Source organism: Chlorocebus sabaeus, chromosome 3 (assembly GCF_047675955.1).
Source record: "Chlorocebus sabaeus isolate Y175 chromosome 3, mChlSab1.0.hap1, whole genome shotgun sequence".
NCBI lineage: Eukaryota > Metazoa > Chordata > Mammalia > Primates > Cercopithecidae > Chlorocebus > Chlorocebus sabaeus.
In genome coordinates this window covers 90,025,902-90,046,830 of record NC_132906.1, presented here as the reverse complement: position 1 = coordinate 90,046,830, position 20,929 = coordinate 90,025,902, and the positions used below count along the sequence as shown (strand labels likewise).

Genomic DNA, 20,929 nt, shown 5'->3' with positions numbered 1-20,929 from the left:
TAAAAAAACGGATAAATTTGACAGAAAAAAACTTTATGCAGAATTAAGACAAACGACAGCATGGGAGGAAATGCTTGCAATTTGTAATATAAAGAATTAATCTGCTTGAGATATAAGGAGCTCACAGAAATCAAATTAAAAATGACCAAAGTCCAATGAAAAAAATGGAAAAAAATATGAACAGATGGCTCACAAAAAATAAAAATAGAAATGAAAAATTGGAAGAATGTAAAGACAGAAATACAAATGGTTCTTAAAACATATAAAATAATGGCTTAAAGAAAGCTAAGAGATGCTATTTTTCACCTGATGTTCTTTTGCTGCCAGTGATAGCATCACATTTTATAATCCCTATAGGACCACTTAGCAATGACTGTCAAAATTCAAAGTCTGTCCCACACACAGGCTGACATATGAGAAGTTACGGATACACACAATTATTTTTTACAGCACCTGCATTGCAAAAGATGGACACCAAGAAGTCTATTGGTAGGAGAATGATTAAATACATTAAATTCATACAATGGAATACTATGCATTTTTTTTAATATGAGCAACTCTGTACACAGGCAACAAAATATCTGCAATATACATTGTTAAGTAAAGAATGCAGGTTATAATCTCATTTTCAAATCACATGTATTGCAAATATGGTTTTTAAGTGTTTACTATAAGAAAGGAGGAAAGCAGAACTACATTTGCATTTGTTTGTGTTAACATAGAGAGAGTCTGAAGTCTACATAGGAAACTAAAAGTGAGGTGAGTGTGGGCAGGAACAGATGGCAAAAAGAGCAATCCACACTCTTTGTGCTTTTTTATTTTTTGCAACATGTGAATGCATTACCTATTCAAAATTTAGATTAAAATTCAAAAAAACAAATGAACAGAAAAGACATGAGACTACATTCTGATAAACCCCTCTTGTCTTCTTCTGTTTTGTGAAGTTTACCTCTGCCCTCACTGTCTGGACAAAAGTATGGGGGAGAGCAAGCATAGGAACTCAAAATATCAGATGGACGTAGCCCTGCTCCTTTGAACCTCCATATCCCCGGAATACAAAACATGATTTCATCTCATGACCTGATGTTAAGTATAATACAATAGGATAATATATAGAATATGCTAATAATATTATAATATATAATATGCTAATAATAATATATTGTTTCCCCAGAAGATAATAATATATTAATATTATTATACATAATTATTATAATACATTATATATTGTATAATGTATAATTACATATTATATGCTAATAATATTAATAATATATTATTATCTTTTCCCGGAAGACTTCTTATTTTACTGTGCAAGTAAAATGCTTCATTGAGTACAACCTTTTTTAACAAAATGCAACCTGCCTCTATCTCCCTGCTAAATGTCCATGCACACTAACATTTATATACTGATCAAGGGTTTGCTGACATCACAAGGGCAACCTCTTCATCCTAAAGGTTGGAGCACTGCAAGCAAGCATCCCAGGTAAGCATCCCAGTTCAGCACCCCTGGATCTGTGGGAAGCGGTCACCACTCCAGGAAGACCACAGCATACTGTCCAATTCACAAGCACATTGGAGTATAACAGCTGCATCATTTGGTGCAATTTATAGCATTTTGGGGGGTAGGGGAAAATGTGTAAAGTAAACCTTTTCCAAGGAACTTTTTAAAACTGTAACTTTGGCCCTTAAGATCTCCTGGCTTTCTTTTCCTTCTTAGGAAACAGTGTGCTGCTTATTAAAAGTTGCAAACATGATTTGGGAAAATGTTGAGCAATAAATAATAGATTTACAAGTAGTTTAGTACTTGTGTTGTATCTAGGACAATGAAAGTCACACAGAAAAAAACACAGATGAAAAGAGCATGCCTGGGAATCATTACCAGGGCCAACTCACATTCATTATCTGTGCTTGTTTTGTTTTGCCCATTCCTCATTGCCTAGCTTAACCTCCAGATACTCCTGAACTCATAGTTGGTTCACAACACAAAACTTCCTCCTGCCCCCGGCTGCTTTGCTGCCCTCCACAGCATTTCATCTCATCTATATTTTACTTGTTCATTTGTGGGCTGTTGGGTCTTCTGTTTGTTTTCTCCTCATCCAGAGGTAAGCTCTTTCAAAGTAGAAAACCACATATATGGACTTGCGATGGTTTGGCTTAGACTTTTCAACTTTACGAAGGTATGAAAGCCACATACATTCAGGAGAAATCATACTTCAGTCCGGTATTCAAAACATAATATGAGCTACTCAATACTTGCCTATAAAATGGGCTTCGTGTTAGATGATTTTGTCCAATTGCAGGCTAATGTAAGTGTTCTGAGCGTGTTTATGATAGGCGAGACTAAGCTATGATATTTGGTAAGTTAGATGTCTTAACTGCTTTTTTCAATGTATGTTGTTTTCAGCTTAGGGTGGGTTTATCAGGACATAACTCCATCGTAAGCCGACGAGCATTTGTACATATTTTAATCACTGATACCCCCAGTGAACATACAGTAATTAGAATATTGTATGTTCTTAATCAATAAATGTAAAATAAATGGATCAACGAATGTGTGAGTGAACGAGTGGTTCTTTTTTAGAACATTTTTGTTCATTAGTTATCTTATATAAACAAACGTTACTATAGAGCAGCAATTTCCATTCCCTTTCGGAAAGAGGTCGATACATGATAAAGTGGCATAGTCACAAAGATTTGTGAAAACTGGATGAAACAAAGTTAAACAAATATCTTTTATTAAAGTAGGACTACTTAGATTCAATAACTTGCTAATGTGCCTGTGACCCAAAGAAAAATATATAAGATGCTATGTTTCCAAATTTATTTGACACTGAAACTCTTATTTCAAGGACCATTTCTCTGGATTAATATTCCGGGTGATACATGTTGGGAAATGACATTAAAAGTTGTTTCTTTGTGAACCTGTATTCAGGCCATTATTACAGAAAACACTTACTTGTCTAAAATTAAAACCATAAAAAGCTTCAAATAACTGAAAAATGTAAAACATTCTAAATTATCAAGCAATAATTTGACATTGGAAATTTATTTTAAAAATACAGTTTTTAAATAATCTGTTCAGTTTTATTTTCCTCTTTTTATGATTTTTACAACTGAATATAACAGGAGAATTTGTGTTTGTGAAGATGGTCTTGACTCATTCTAAAAGACAAAATGCTGTCTAAATAATAAAAATTAAATTTGATTTAGTATTGATTTTTATTTTATTGTAATGTTAATTATTTAACATTTCTAAGTATTAGTGCCTCTAAGGTCATTCTCCTTATTAGATTATTACTTAAGCCTTAATTATTATTTATTCCCAAGTCATTTTGAATAAATGTAAGTTTATTATTTTTTATTTAGTTATAAGAAGTTTTGCGATGGATGATTGACTTTAGATGCAATTCAAATATAGTCTTTAGACTTGAAACTTACAAATATTTGGAGTGGACTGAATTCTAAGTAGAAAAAGTACTGGGGATATTTTATTACCTTTTTGTATAGTTGGTGTTTCACTGTCTGCAATCAGTTGCAAGCAGTCTTGAATGACTAAAAAGCAAAAATTTATCATTTTAGTTACTTGAGTAGAAATAATAAAGAAATGAACAGAGAACACAAAGCTACAAACCCATTCTTCCAGGAACACTAAATCAATTACACTTTTTACATTGATTCCATAATATTATTCTTAAAGTTACTTTACAATATTTGCCCACTGATTTATATATATATTTATATATATCATATATCTATGAAATTCATGACATTTCAGAAAAGCTCTATGTGCTGTTAAAATATAATAAGTATATCACCTGTACAGTTTAACCTAATTTGCTTTGAAAAGTGGCTGAAGAGAAAGCAAGTTTAATCATTTGTTTAGCACATCTACCAAATACATGAAACAGTTAACCTTATAAGATCATTCTAAACAGTCTTTTGCTTTAAAAACTCTAACATGAAATCATGACTTATTACCACAGAAAATACTATTTCTGACACTTCTAAAAGTTAAAAAATGCTAATATTTATTGAACAGATTTAAGTGCAGACAGTGTACCAAGACTTAGTATATATCACTTCCATTTATCCTCACAGGAATCCTAAAAATTGGAAACTAAGGCTTGGAAAGTGTAAACAGCTTGTTCAGGAACTCAGAGACAGAAAGTGATGGGACCAGAATTTAAACCCCACCTGTTTCACTCTGGATCCAAAGTCAAGCTTTTGGTAAAATATATTAGACCAAAGAGAGAGAGAGATAGAACATCTTTTACAAATAAAATGGAAGACTTCCATGAGACTGCATATAATCAGTAAAGCTTCCTGAAAACATCAATTAACATCATATATTACATATTGAATATTTCAGTCAATATTTAAGAAACTAACATTGCGTTAAATAAGGAGAAATGCCTTTAGGCAAAAGCAAATTAAGGACACCTGCTGGAAGGGGTAGGGAAGATAAAATAAAGCAGTAAACATCTGTGAAAAATATGAAACATAAATCTAAGCTTGCATGTTTTAGATTAAGAAAATATTAGTTTAGTTCTTTATCTAGCAAATATTTTGCTCAGAGTTAAAATAATACTTTATGAAGATGATTCTCAATGCATACAGCCTCCGGAGTAGCTGGGACTATAGGCGCCCGCCACCACACCCGGCTAGTTTTTTTGTATTTTTAGTGGAGACGGGGTTTCACCGTGTTAGCCAGGATGGTCTCCATCTCCTGACCCGGTGATTCGCCTGCCTCGGCCTCCCAAAGTGCTGGGATTACAGGTGTGAGCCACCGCGCCCAGCCGTGACTTCCTATTTCAAGCCATCCTTTCCCTGTTTCCCAAAAGCTTCAGTAGGAGACGGCTATGGTCTGAATGTCTGTGTTGCCCCCAAATTCCTATGTTGAAACCTAACTGCTGAGGTGATGGCATTAGGAAGTAAAGCTTTGGGGAGGTGATTATGCCTTGAGGGCAGAGCACTCATGAATGGAATTAGCATCCTTATAAAAGAGATCCCAGAGAGCCAGCTTGCCCTTTTTCCCCAGGTGAGAACCCAGTGAGGAGGCGTCATCTACAAGCCCAGGAAGCAAGTCCTCATCAGAGACCAAAATCTTCAGCTATCTTGGTCTTGGACTTCCGGCCCCCTGAACTGGGAGAAATAAATCTCTACTGTTTATAAGCCACCCAGTCTATGGTAGTTCTTTATAACAGCGTTGAATGAACTAAAGCAGATTTAGATACTCTGTGTAGTCAGAGAGAAGTTTACCTAATAAGTAATGCCTTGACACTATGAAAATGTCTCCATTTTAGTCTCCACAGCCCAATTAAAACTTGGCCACAACCTACACGTTGAAAAACAGTGTTCTATTCTCTCATGTAGTAGCAGAAATCTAACATTTAGCAAAAAATGTGCTTTAAAGAGAAAAGTTTATTTCAAGAACTGTTCTTCAGAAGAGAAAATAAGATATAAAATTGACGTTTCAATAATGAGGTGTAAATTACAGCCACTGAAGTTGTGTAAGTATGCTCTGATGTTTGCACAATGATAAAATTGCCTAGGGTTGCAGAATGTATAAAGAATGAACAATTGTCCTTGTTCCAGAGAAAGTTACTTGGCTTTTCCAAGACAACTCGCTTTAGGAAATTTGATAACTTCAACTGTTTCAGCTATTATCAACTTATCTCCTATTCAGTCTTTTAAGACTTTCTTTCTCATTCAACATAGATCTGGTCTTAGGCTGGAAATTAGCACTTGTCTCACAAAGAGAGGAGCAAAAAGGCGATATTATTTTTAATGTCTTCCAGTAGCATAGATATCTAACCACAAGAGTTTTGAAAATGCATAGTCTAACATAAGAAACACAATTTGATAACAATTGTCATATTAATTGATTATTGTTTGGTTCTCAAATGCCTTTTACACATCTCTCCCTCTACTGCAATTGAAAGGAATTACATAAGAGGTTAAGAATAGATTTTTTATGTTTGTTATTTTTTTTTCTTTTAACTAAGCAAGGCAATAATATACATTAAAACCTTTCTGAGCCTATGGAGACACATTTCTGAATATACGTTTCTGGGGATTATGATGTAATAATGTATAAAATACGTAATCTTATAAAATACCATTTTACAGCATAAGAAAATTTACTCATCATAATAAACTTCACATAAAATATTTCTAAAAACAAAATATTATAATGACAAAAATGTTTACAAAATAAAATTGCCAAAATAAGAACTTTAAGGACAAAAATAATTTGCTATTGATCAATATTTGACACAATAAAATTCAATACTTCACAATTAGAGTGTAATTTAAATACTATCCATATGGGAAACATTTTTACAGTTTGAAAGGCCACCTTTTGAAGCATAATGTCTAAATACCATTTAATCAGAAAAAGTGCTTTGAAAGTTTAGATAATTGTTACTATCTGTTATACTATTTTCTGTACTGGAATGAATCCATTAAAACTTGAAACTGGTTTATTATACATTATTTCAACAGAGCTAAATCTAATATGAACTACCATAAATAATGCAATTATTGCAGATTGTGTGTGGCTCCCATGAAAAACATTACACACACAGCATTCCCATTACGTTTATCCCATTCGTACCACCTGCACCCACGGATTCTTCATAGTGCTTCTCATTTATCTCATTCAAGAAGCCTCCTCCAGCTTTCAGTCTGGATGAGATGTGCGTCCTGTGTCTTCCTTTATCTCTTTGTGTTTTTTTTTTTTTTTCCTGTCATCTTATTTATTACACCATACATCATTAAAGGAGGAGGATCATGGATGGCAATGCCTCACTTTCATTTCTGCATAACTTATCATTTGGTAGATATAAGTTATGACGAATGTAGCAGTTTAATTTTTCTTGAACTAGCTTCAAATAATCAGTGGCAGAAAAATGTTAACTAGAGAAAACCACTAAAGATCTCAATATTGATCTAATATTTGACGTAGACTTATGAAGAAAATGGGGAAAGCATGATATTAAAGTAACACTTTCACTGAAATGAAAATACATGAATTTAGAGGATGAAATGAAAATACATGAATTAGTTTATAAGGTGTTATTTGACCATCGATAAGCAGTGTGCTTTGGTTGCTTACTTTAAAAAGTAATAAAATTTGAGAACTTTGAATTTTGAGAGAACTAGATTGAGAAGTATATATTGGCCTACTAGAAATCCTTGTAAGAGTTCTCAGTCTTGGGAGAGGTCTGCCTGACAGACCTTGTGCTTGAGGAAAATCATGTTCGTGTGTGTGTGAAGTGAGCTCCTGTGAAGGGAGGGTGACAGCAAAGGTCTCAGTGATTGACTGGGAAAAGACATAGGGTGAGGATGGTTTGCCCTCAAATGCAGTTATGCAAATGCAGCATCTAAGATACATTGTGAAGAAAAATTGAAGTCATGACCAATAGTTATGTGTGTTTGAAAGATAAACATTTATAATAAAAATAATTTTTTAATTTTGGAGAGTTCAGAAAGATAATAGCACTATAGTGCTCCAGAGAAAGTAAGAAAGGGGTGCTGGGTATTTTTTGGAAGGGGGTGTGGGAAAGGAGTTGATAGAATAGAAATAACCACAGCTGAAGGAGTAATGATAGATATTTCAAATGATAACTTTCTTTTCTTTTTTTCTTTTTCTTTTCCTTTTTTTTTTTTTTTTTTTTGAGACAGGGTTCTGCCCTTGTTGCCCAGGCTGGAGTGCAATAGCACAATCTTGGCTCACTGCAAACTCCGCCTCCCAGGTTCACATGATTCTCCCGTCTCAGCCTTCTGAGTAGCTGGGATTACAGACTTGCGCCACCACACCTGGATAATTTTGTATTTTTGGTAGAGACAGAGTTTCTCTGTGTTGGTCAGGCTGGTCTCGAACTCCTGACCTCAGGTGATCCACCTGCCTCAGACTCCTGAAGTGCTGGGGTTACAAGTGTGAGCTACCACACCCGGCCTCAAATGATAATTTTCTATAACTTGCGTGTGTGTGTGTGTGTGTGTGTATGTGTGTGTTTGTATAGACAGAATCTTAAGCGCTAATTGATCATTGTCATGTATCCACTCATATTTTAACTATGTTTTATGCTTAAAGCAATATAGGAGATGTAAAATTGCAGGTCTTTTGCATTGCCTCATAGGCACTAAGAGTAAAAAAAAAGCATTATCATCACTTAATGTTGCTTCAGTTTACTATTTATCTAATATTTTAATTTTAAATTGACAATTTTGTATTTATATCATCATCTGTGTTTCTCCACGACTTCACTGAATTATGTTAGAATATTTCAATTTATTAATAATATATTCTCAGAACGCACTGAATATCAGGATCTTGCCAGTGAAGAACAGTAGCTTCATGATATCACATGTAAACCAACCTGATGTCAAGTAGGATAAAGCCAAAAATATAAACACAGATGAACAACTGTATAAAGTTACTAATGAATTGCACAATCAGCAATTAAGTCTTCACCTTCCCCTTGGACATTTCCATTTGGATGCCTTAGCGGTGCTTCAAATTCAGCGTCTCGAATATAATGCTTTACCTTTCTCATGCATACTTATTTTCTCTCTGAGTGGATATATAACTATCCTCTGAGTTGTCCAAGTTACCAACTTTATAAACATGCCTGATTTCTCCCTTCTCAGTCTTGGAGTTCAACTAATAATCAAGTTTGAATAGTTTAAATTTTTAACTTTTGTTCAATTTAGATTCCATCTCTCATCCACTTCATTTTAACAAATTTACTAAGGACTTAATCTATGTCAGGTGTTGTGCTAAGAACAGAAAAAAAAAAAAAAAAGCGGATGCCATCCCTGCCCCCAGGGAGTTTACAATCCAGTGTAATGGGTATTACTCATCATCACACAGACAGAATTAAAGTTTCAACTTTAATTCCTGGTGCCCGGGCCGGGCATTTGATCCAACCAGGAAGGCTTCTCTGGGAGGTGACGCTTCAACTAAAACCAGAAAAAAAGAGGAGCAATAGGAGCATCATGGACAAAATTAACAGTTCATGAATCTGCACAGGGTGATGTTAGGAGGGACACAGAGAGAGGAGGAGGAAGATGAGGAGCATAGCAGCCCAAATTCGGATCCCTAGCTCACCATTCCTGACAACTCCATTAGCCTACCAAGTTCTGTCTCTCTTTTCCACAATTCCTAGTCCATCATTTGCATTTCCTCCTGAATTATCTTTCTAAGTGCAAATTTGTTATTCTCATTCGAATGCTTACAATTCACTCACTGCATCTCCCTGGAATACAAACCAGTTCCTCCACGCCCTGGCCCAGTCAACATTCAGTCTCATGCATGTCACCCACCCACACCCAGTTGTCCTTAAACACACCTCAGAATGAGAGGTCATCTTCCGTGCTTCCACGACTGTATGTCTGCTGTTCCCTCCTACTAAATATACTTCACCTTCTATCCAGTGGAACTCCATTCATCCTTCAGTACTCAAATCAAATACAAACTTTTTCTACAATCCTTTAAGCTACATATTTGATCCCACTATACTTTACATATCATCTACTGAAATACATGTTACTATACACACGATTGTTTCTGTAACTGTTTCTCTCCCTAGATTGTGAATCACTTGATATTAAGGACAATCATTCACAAATTTTCAGTGTCTGATTTACAGCAAACTTAAAAAAAAAAATCCGTAGAATAATATACGAAACAATATTTACATGAAAAATAGCACTCAATTTTTCCAAACAATTCCTAAAAACCAGTCACTAAATCCAGCTTTATGAAACATGTTAAATCAAATTAAGTCAATGCTTGAGGGAAAAGGGGTTCCGTAAAACAAAACAATTTCCATGAATTGTGGACCCTCTCATAATAGACTTTGAACCCTCAGTTATGTAGCAAACACTTTCCGCAAGAGAAAATCTTAGTAATACATTTTTGAATCTCTACCCCCAGGAGTGTAGCACTCTGTAATATTTTTAAAGTAAGTGGTTGTGCACCATTTTCCTAAAATGTCTTAATTTGTAATTTCCAGAGGCTCCAGTGGGGCAGACAAAGAGAAAAAGGCCTGAAAGTGAGACTTCATAGCTGCTGTCAGGAGCTGTCACAGCACAGTTATTCCCCTTTCTCTTACCCTTCCCTGTGTCAGCCTGATGAGGAGGAGGTGGAGGAGGAAGAGAAGGGGAGGAGGAGGAAGAGGAGGGGAGGAGGAGGAAGAGTAGGGGAGGAGGAGGAAGAGGAGGGGAGGAGGAGGAAGAGGAAAAGGAGAGGAGGGGAGAAGGAGTATAAAGAGAAGGGGAGGAGGAGGAAGGGGAGGAGAAGGAAGAGAAGGGCAGGAGGAGGAAAAGGAGAAAGAAGAGAAGGGGAGGAGGAAGAAGAGAAGGGGAGGATGAGGAAGAAAAGGGGAAGAGGAGGAGGAGGAAGATAGGGGAGGAGGAAGGGGAGGAGGAGGAAGGGGAGGAGGAGGAAGGGAAGGGGAGGAGGAGGGAGGGGGAGGAGGGAGAGGAGAGGGGGAGGAGGAAGACGAGGGGAGGAGGAGGGAGAGGGGGGAGGAGGAGGGAGAGGAGGGGAGGAGGAGGGAGAGGTGGAAGAGGAGGAAGAAGAGAAGGGGAGGAGGAGGAAGAAGAGAAGGGGAGGAGGAAGAGAAGCGGAGGAGGAGGAAGACGAGGAGGAGAGGAGCAGAGGCGGAGGAGGGGAGAGGAGCAGAAGCAGAGGAGAGGAGTGGGGAGGAAGAAAGCTTGCATTTGCAAAAACTCTTCAACAGATCAGCACTTGGAAAAATTTACAACTTTAGAAGAGGAAAGGGATAATATAAAGATGTTTGCATGGGATAAACCTCTATGCCTACTAAAACAAGACCTTGTCTTGAATTATTTCTGTTTCCTATTTCTACCTTGTCCTCATAACCTCAGATATTCTGTCCTCTTACCCAAGTCTGCTCCATCTTCAAACCCACTTCAACTCTCTTGACCACGGTCTAGATAATCTCGCAGTCTGTGATCTCTACCACTAACAGCATTCTCTGATTCCTCAACTTGATGTCTCTCTCACTGGCAATAATAGTAATACCCTGGAGCTTGTCAGACCCAATACTTTTTCTCAAATCTGGTGTCACATTTGAAAATTAAGCATGTACAGCTATTATCATTGAAAAAAATCAGAATTTACAGTCGATAGATAATGAATTCAAATCTTACCTCTCCAATCAATTAGTCGTCAAACCATGAGTTTGACACTTAATTTTGAAGCATTGTAAATCTGTATAATGATGTCAGAGACATGTGAACCAGAGCAACTCCTTCTTGAATAGGAGCTGGGTAAAATAACTGAGACCTAGTGGACTGCATTCCCAGATGGTGAAGGCATTCTAAGTCACAGAATGAGATAGGAGGTCAGCACAAAATACAGGTCATAAAGACGTTGCTGACAAAACAGATTGCAGTAAAGAAGCCAGTCAAAACCCACCAAAACCAAGATGGTGAGGAGTGACCTCTGGTGGTTCTCACTGCCACCCTCCCACCAGCATCATGATCGTTTACAGATGCCATGGCAACGTCAGGAAGTTACTCTATATGGTCTAAAAAGGGGAGGCATGAATAATTCACTCCTTGTTTAGCATATCATCAAGAAATAGCCATAAAAATGGGCAACTAGCAGCCTTCAGGGCTGCTCTGTCTATGGAGCAGGCATTCTTTTAGTCCTTTACTTTCCTAATAAACTTGCTTCCACTCTGTGGATTTGCCCTGAATTCCTTCTTGCATGAGATACAAGAACCCTCTCTGGGGGTCTGGATCAGGACTCCTGTCCTGTAACATTTCTGTGGTAACCACGGAAGGGACTATAGTACAGAAACCCTCAACCCAAAGATTAACTTTGGGTAAGTGTTGGGTCCTGTAACAATGGGAATAGCAATATCCATTTCATACTGTTACGAAAATAGACTGAAGTCATAATTTAGATGCGTTTTATGAATTGTAAGTAACTTATCTATTTTATTGTTCTTTTAAATTTTGCATCAATTTGGCTTAACTTCTCCAACTATTAAATAATTAGCTTGCTGAGAGAGGCAATTGATTTTCTGGGTTGCAGTTTTCTCATCTAAAATGAAAACAATAATGCCCAGCTAACAGAGTTGTTCAGAAGGTAAATGATATACATTCCCAGAGCCCAACACAATGTTTGCACCTGAAATATGCCTAATAATTGTTACATCGCTCTCCTCTTCTCTGTATATTATGGAGTGCCTACCTCAGATATTTGCAGAAACAGTGGGTGACAAATCTATTCCAAGAGAAACCTTCTCTTTCTCTAACTCTTCAGAAACGTTAGTGTCTTTTTAAAAAATATATCGCCATGACAAAAATGCAGCTGCTCAATGCAGTTCTTTTAAGTAGGAGTTGATCTATAAAAAGAATAAGCATTAAAACTAACATTTTCCATTCATATGGAAGTATTGATAAAAACAACACAGGCATAAACATTTTGAATTTATTTAAAAAATCACCTACCCATGTCTGCAATGTTAAAAAAAAATAAGTCAAAAGTATAAAGAATTATTGAGCTTTCAAGAAGAGATAGAAGGGCTTAATGAACCTGGCCTCTCCATTCCAAATGGAGCCACACTTCTTTCCCTTCCTCGCCCTTCACATTCCTGATACCCATTACCTGGCCCTAACCATTTAACGTTTTCAACATATTTACCATTTTTTGGTATTTTAATTTGCTATATGTACTATCATTTTTCTGTTTCTCTTCAACTCACGATAATGTAAGATCGTGTAAAAGAGACATAATATCACATTTGGCTGTGTGGAATGATTTGTTTCCTAGCTCTTCCGTTTCCCAAAATCTCAAGCTTAACAAGAACAGGTCAAAGATTTGGTTGGAAGGTCAGTGTTTTCAATTTTAAATGCTTTTCCAGAAATTGAGCAGAAGACAGTTCTTGCAACACTGAAAAAAAGTCTCACTATGGAAGCAGGGGAAAAGAAAAAATAACTCTCAGGGAAACTCTGGTCAAAGATCGCCTAAGCAGCAGCCAGCTGGTTCTGTTCCATGAAGGAACACACCCTTGCTGGGTAAGAGGCTCAAGTTAGACTAATTTTGATAAGGGCTGGATGGTCAAGTTCTACATTGCATGCTTCCAACACTCATGTTACAGCCTGGAACTCACAGCTAAGCCAGAAATGCCAATGGGGCAAAGACTGGACATTACAGACTGGTCAGACATCTCATCTTTCCTTGCAAAGGAGTTGGACTTTGGATTTCAAAAAAGAAGACTACAAAATAGTATTGATATCTTTACTTTTAGCAACTAGAAAGGTTTATCCTATAGAAAACTTAAGTTATAATATTAGGTGTTTGTTTATATATGCTACATTCAAAATTTTAATTTAAAAAATGTTAAATACAGTGTGATATCCTGATGGATCCTAAAACATAAAATCATTAGTGGAAAAACTCGTGAAATTCAAATTAAGTCTAGAATTTAGCTAATAGTTAAGTCTCAATGTTGATTTCCTTTTTGTAATGAAATACCACAGTCATATAAGATGTTAGGATTAGGGAAGTTGGATGGGGTACATGCCAACACTCTGTATTCTTCACAAGCTGTGTGTAATTCTTACACAATCCCAAGCTCATTTAAAAATGAAGAAAAATATAACTTAAAGTAGATTGACCAAAATCTCACACTAATTATTTGGAAGGTAAACTATGGACAATTTTTTCTATTCTTGCTTTACATTACTTTGAATTGTTCATATTTTTACCATTATTTTATTATTATAATTGAGACAATTATAATAAACATTATCAATAAAAATAATTTTGTCTTTCTGTAACCTAAAACACATAAATTTCCAATAGTTATTAATTAACAGGAAAGAAAATACAAAGGTTACCTAATTTTAACAATGAACCTTTTTAGGTCAGTGATAACCCATTTGAAACAATTCACTTTCTTGACAGACTCTAAAGACGTTTATCTTTAGGTTCTTAAAATTAATAAAATTATAGTTAAGTGATGTTCAAAATGTGGATCTTCATGATTCCATTTGTAAATAAATTTTATTATGTAATATTTTCAAAGCCATATTGTTTTAGTTATTTTTTAAATTGGGAATATCTCCAAACAGAGTTACAGGCTTAAAAGTGAATTTTTGGCTAATATGAGCTATTTGGCAATTTTTTAATCCTGGATTTCCCCACATTTCTGTTTATTATACTACAATCAAAAATGGTATTATGAAATACATTAAGCTTAATGAGATTTTGGTTTGAAACACAAAGTAATTAAGAAAAACAAAACTAAAGCCAAAGTACTAAATTCTAAAATTAAGAAATTAAGTAAAATCACTGTTTACCCATGGGATGCCTGGAAGAGAGTATCACTGGGACATGTTGGCTGACGGTAATTCCCCTCCCTTCATCTACAGTTTGTGTGAAGTTCCAATAAAAATACTTGGTTCTAAAACATGTAGACAATTAATAAACATGAACATAAATAAACACTTTAAAAGTAAAAAGGACAACTTACGGTTTTGGGTCCTATTGAAAATAAATCAGAACTTGAATGAAAACAAAAATCAAAGAAAGCTGCATAGAATTTTCTCAATGCCAAAAAAATTTCTACTAAAAAAAGTCCTTGTGTTACAACTTTTTTGGGAATATAAACATTAATTTTGGAGTATGCTAAACAAAACAAATTTTCCTTCCACCAAAGAATAGTATCTAGAGCAACATTCAAATGAATTTCATAATTTTATTAACAAGGAATAGTAGACATCACCTGTCATTAAGATTCTTATCTTCAAACCTTCCACCTTGGATTTATGAATGTTATAAGTGTGCATACTACGTTTTATTTGAGTATATACACATAACACACACACTATATATCCACACACACACACACATATTTGTGTATATATATGTATGAATATATATATTTATGTATATATATTTGTATGTATATATATTTATGTGTATATATTTGTATAAATATATATATATATTTGTTCATATACATATATATGAACAAATACAGTTGATCCTTGAACAACACAGGAGTTAGGGTCACTGATCCCATGCAGTCAAAATTTGTGCTTAACTTTTGACTCCAAAATCTTAACTACGAACAGCCCACTGTAGACCAGAAGCCTTTCTGATAACAAAAACTCAATCAATATGTATTTCATAAATTGTATGTATTATATAGTGTATTCTCACAATAAAGTAAGCTAGAGAAAAGAAAATGTTACTTAAAAAATCATAAGGAAGAGAAAATGCATTTACCATTCATTAAGTGGAAGTGGATCATTAGAGAGTTCTTCATTCTTCACATTGAGTGAGCTAAGGGGCAGGAGGGAAAGGAGGGGGTGGTCTTGCTGTCTCAAGGGTGGAAAGTGGAAGAATATCCACATATAAGTGGACCCTCGCAGTTCAAACCTGTGTTGTTCAAGGGTCAGCTATAATGTCATGACCCTTCTTTGCTTCTTGGGAGCATTTCTAGCATCATTAGTCGCACTTTCCATAGGTCTCATGGTGTTATTCAAGGTTTATGATATTGCATTAAGCAAGACAAAAAATACACACAAATCATGAGAAATCATTCTTACTGCAATTCTCAATTTATTGGAGATACAACTGGCTCATGCAGAGACGATGAGCATCACATGGTGTTTTAAGCAGATACACCACTTGAGCTCACTGCAGTAGCAATAGGAGGTGGCTATGAAATTATTACAGTAGTACAATATGTACCACAGTTAATTTTATGCAGTTATGACTTAATACTGCATGTTTATGTTTGTTTTCATTTCTCTAGACTACAAATGGCGCCATGTACAGTCTGTTTGTATGCATATGTTTTGAGAATTTTTAACTTTTGTGTATATTTTGTGATAGTAATAAGAAAATACACTAGTATCTACATATATTTTATCCATTCATGACATGGCTAATTAATCTTAGTATTTTCAACATTTCAAGGATACACAGTTCTTCCATGAGTTTTTTCAAGTTATTGCAAATCTACAAACAATTTTCCAATAGGTTTATTGAAAAAAAAAAATCTACCTGTAAGTGTACCCATGCTGTTAAAACTTGTGTTGTTCAAGTCTCAACTGTGTGCAATATATACCTATATGCACACTGTATCAAGCTTTATTAAAAAGTCTAGGACAAACCATGAAATAATTATAGTAACTACTTCTGGGCTGTGGAAAACTGGGTACATGTTTTTTCACTTTGTTTGAATCTACAAATTGCAAACCATTTGGTGAGAGATTCTCATCAGTATACTATTCCCGGATACCATTAAAACACAAATACATGAAAGTATTAATAGGAGAATGTTGGGACAATGTGACCCAAGAAGATATTTCTTTCCTATTCTATTATTTTTTTCCTTCTTCAATCTGCTGAAATGAGTCTACACCTTTTTTTAAATTGTAAAGTTAAAGTTTATTTTTAAAAATAGTATTTAGAAACAGGAGGATACTAGCAGTGAAGGTTAAGGAGATTGAAGAATCCTGACCCTACTAGTTATTGAAGCCTCATACAAATGACCTTAAAAAGATTATTTAAAGCATATAAATAGAATAATTAATCAATGAAAAAAAGGAGTCTCACATAGATTCAACTCTTATGAGGAACTGAATGAAACACAGTAAGCTTTTCAACACCAAGGAACAAAGAACTATTTAATACATTTGGTTGCGATAGCAGTTTGGAAGGAAGAAAGAGAGAGGGGGAAGTTAAAGCCAATGCGAGATGATTCATCAAAATAAACAACAGAAGGACTAATGAGTTAAAACAAAACACTCAACTATCAAAAGGTCAAAGTGACGGGGAGTCAACTACTTAACAAATCATGAACAAATGTATTTTTAGCTTTAATATTAGGGAAAATTTTTTAAAGATTATCGCTTTACTATAAAGAAATGCAAAATGTTCAAGTAAAAAAAGCAGCAAAACCGTTTAAATATTTACATCAAAATTTTGATCAATAATCAATATATCTAATTAGGAAGAGCTTATCCAAAATTATAAAAACATGGGACAGACAACTGGAGACAGTTATAAATAAAAATTTGCAAAAGATAAAACTATAAATAATCAAAATATGCAGAAAGTTTATTTATATTAGTAAACAAGCAACACATCAAAATAAATGTGAGATACTGTTTTACAACTACTAAACTAGTCAAAATACATTTTAAAAATAACACGCTAGCAAGAATGTGGAGAACCAGTGCACCACATTTTTGATTGCATGTGTAACTCGTTTGGAAAACAATATGGCAGTTGGAAACAAGGGTGATGAAGATGTTTCTTCTCCCTAGCTCAGCTGTTTCACTATATCGATTTTATATTGAATATATAATTTCACAGAAATAAAAGAATTCTGTACAAAACTTTTGCACGTTTTATTATAACAAAGAGAATAGAAATAACTAAAACAATTGTTAGATAAATTTATACAGATATATGAAAAATACTTAGAAATAGGAAAAATCCTTATTGTGTAAGTCAAAACAAAAAATGCCATAGTATACATTTCATATTATTTTCAATTACGTCAGAAATATAGATTATAAAGTGCAAACAATAAAAATAATTGATGTGTTAAAATAATAAAAATGTGCATGTTTCCTAGTTTAAGCCCAGTTATTCCTGATCACTGGTACAAAGATATAATAACCAGATACCAAAAATTACGGTTTTATAAAATAAAAAATAATTTTTTATGAATAAAGCATATAGTCAAAAAATAAATTTATAGTTAGGGAACCTCACGCGTGTGTGTCTGTGTGTGTGTGTGTGTGACAGAGAGAGAGAGAGAGAGAGAGAGAGAGAGAGATGGAAGGTCCCTGGTCTATCTCTCACTACGTTTCTTATGTAATTCTCTCCAGAAGTGAAAATACACATAAATTATTGTAAGTATTCTGTGGACTTCATAGAGCCACTGTGAAGGTTAAACAAAATAGTATGTTCGAAAATGCCTATTCTGGTCTATAGCTGTACGATACGTTCCAGGTGTTCAAAAATATTCTTTCAATATATTTAACAGAAGGACAATAATATCAAGAAGTTGTTACGTTATAATTTAATAAATGTAATACAAAGACTCTTTTCTTCACTTTCAAATGAAAGAACTAGAGCTGATCATTTTGGTAGGCCCTACCAACTCTGTAAAGTTCTGGGGAATGAGTAGAACATGAAGAAAGTCAGAAATCACTAAAGGATGATGATAAGAAGATGATAAATGCACGGATCTCCTGGAAAAGCATACCTTAAAGAAAAGCTTTAAAATCTGTGTGTGTGTGTGTGTATGTGTGTGTAAAATAACCTTTTTAACAAATAAACAAAATTAAAGCACAACATACAGGGCCTTTCATTACACCTTTACCTGGTTTCACAACATGTAATGCACATTCAGAAAATAGATGTCTATCACTTTCTATGACCGAGATAAGCAAAGTCTAAATCTAACACGTAGGGCTTTTTTTGATTTTTCTGGAACGATGAATAATGCTTCTCACATGGGAGGGCATTATCTACCTGAGGAAACACATATGGCCCTTTTACCTCCTCTGTGCTTAATGCACAGATAAATACTTACACATGCACAGAGAAATGCTTCCACTCACACCATCTGCTCATTGGAGGAAAAAGCACGCCCATGCAGCCTATTACATTTGCCAGTGCTGGGGCTTTGCTCTAAAGCAATGTCTGCTTTGGATGGCAAATTTTATAGTCTCTATTTAATAGGTTCATAGAGGGGATACTCACCTCTAGCTCCCCCAAACCGGATGTTTTTCTCTAATCCCTGACTCCTAAGGGAGTGTCTGCGCCCAAAACATACCTGTTTCTTCTGCACCCTGAATAGCACGCTTATTTCTGCTGCTCTGACTGGAGTTGCCTTCTCCTGGAGCTGGTGGTTCAAAGATCTATGAACAGAAAAATTCCACATTATTGGAAAGACAGCTGAGGTGAGGGAGAGGCAGCAGTGTAGGCAGGATCTTGCCTGAGGCTTGCAGCTGCTGCAAACTCACTTTCAGTCCTGCGGTGACAGCTGGAGCTTCCCCCAGACCGGCCTTGGGGGCTCTTGCTCTTGCTGGCAGCTTCTCCGCGTGGTGGCCCTGCAGCTCTGCCCGGAGGCTGGCCAGGTCCCCTTGCAGGGCGGCCACCTGGTAGAAAGACACCACCGTGAGGCAGCAAGACAGCAGTGCCAGCAGCAAGGCTGCAGCCAGCAGCTTTCTGTCTTTGGAGGATCGAACAGAGGGGCTTTCCTTCTGTGGGAGGATGGAAACACACTCCTTCAGTTTCATTTCTTCTCTTTTCTTAAGGCAAGAAGTAAGGCGTGACTGCTCCCTTTCTGTGGAGTCATCCATATCACTACTTGAACTTTGAAGGTTGGGGCCTTTAGAATAAGTGACCACAGGGAATGGATCATTTCCTGTTATCTGTGTTTGTTGATGTCCTGTGTGCACTACATGGCAGGGCTTGGCTCACCCCTCAGGAGAGTCCTCCTGAATTTTCTTCTTTCTGCCTTTCTGCATCTCTACCCCTACTGTACAGTAGGTTTGCTGGCATTTACCCTCCAATTGGATTGCTCAATCTGTCTTCCTCATTTCACTTTCAGTTTTTGTAAGAATTTCAAAGTCATCTCACAACACTCACGCTCAAGCAGATTTAAAGCCCCTTAAATCTGCTGGGGAAACTTGGAGTTTGGATTAGCACCTTCAAGGGAAAGCTTTTAAGATACGCACAGGTCTAAGAAGCCCACCATTAAGCATAGTAAGGGAACTGTGTCTGCTTGGGGCCACATGGCTTCATAAGGAAGGGGGAAAAGCAGCTGAAAGTTCCTGCTGCTGTCATAAAAATAATTAATGTGAAGGTCACATAAGCTAAGTGCTTTAGCATTGACTTGTTCTTAGCTAGAGAGTGATTTATTAACAGTCTTCAAGTATGAAATAAAATGGAGAATCCTTGAAGGAAGTGTGGAAGTAAGTCCACTGGGAAATATTCATATTATTATACTAATAATGTCATAAAAAGAATGAGACTAAATTTTACAGACATATTTAGATCAGCTATCTGAAGGATTCCCTAAATATAAGTGAACATATTTTTAAGGAAAACATACATAAACTTTTTTCTTCTGAGACTCATCACTGAAACTCTATCATGCATATGAACATCAGCTTTGCTGCTTATCAGCTTTGCTGCTCAGACTTCTGAAGCTTTAAGTCCCTACTCAGTCTGATACTAGTTGAGGAGAATCAGCCTTCTCTCCAGCTCCAAATGCCTGACTGCTACCATCAACCACTCGCAAGTAGCTTGTCTACAACTCCCATGTTGACTGTGCCGCAGCCTAACAGGTCGGTGTACAAGAGGTCCTTGATCAAACAAGAGCCACCTTAGCTTTTGATTTTTCTGTTGTTGACTTGGGGACCTGTGAGGACTATTGCATTAATTCTAGTCCTGCCTTATCCTGATAGCTGGTTCCTGGACATTCCCCAGTTTCTCACTCTTTGCCCCAGCATTGAAATATTGATTCATCTTTCAATTAACATTACTGAGCACTTAGCAAGCGCTGGGTAGTCACTACTCCCCTATGGACTAAGACTGGTGAGCTTTAGTTCTGTCTCACTCTACATTTCCATACAGTCTTCAGTAAGAAATTTACAGAAATAACATAGTGCAGAGTGGAGAACTCTAGACCCAGGCTTCTAGACTGCAAATCCTGCCTCACCCCTCACTCTCCTTAGGCAAAGTACTTAAACTCTCTGTGATTCCATTTCCTCACCTCTGAATTCGTATGACGGTGTTAACTGTCCCTGAGATACGTAATGAGGCTTACAAGAATGTGGAAACAAATTACACTTTGGATGCTTCCATTTAAAAAAAAAAATTATTTCCACAGGTTTTGGG

At 35.9% G+C, this 20,929-nt stretch overlaps 1 protein-coding gene across 1 annotated transcript in view; it reads right to left on the bottom strand.

Moving 5' to 3' along the window:
• Nucleotides 1-19,591, bottom strand: part of TNFSF13B (TNF superfamily member 13b) — a 37,431-nt gene extending 17,840 nt beyond the window's left edge. Inside the window, exons 1-3 of the mRNA XM_007960868.3 lie at nt 19,048-19,591; nt 18,858-18,942; nt 3,499-3,555 (exon numbers count right to left, since the gene is read on the bottom strand). Of these exons, the coding sequence (XP_007959059.1) occupies nt 3,499-3,555; nt 18,858-18,942; nt 19,048-19,386 (481 nt within the window). The 5' untranslated portion in view covers nt 19,387-19,591. The remainder of the gene's footprint in view (nt 1-3,498; nt 3,556-18,857; nt 18,943-19,047) is intronic.
• Between the last annotated feature and the right edge of the window lie 1,338 nt (nt 19,592-20,929).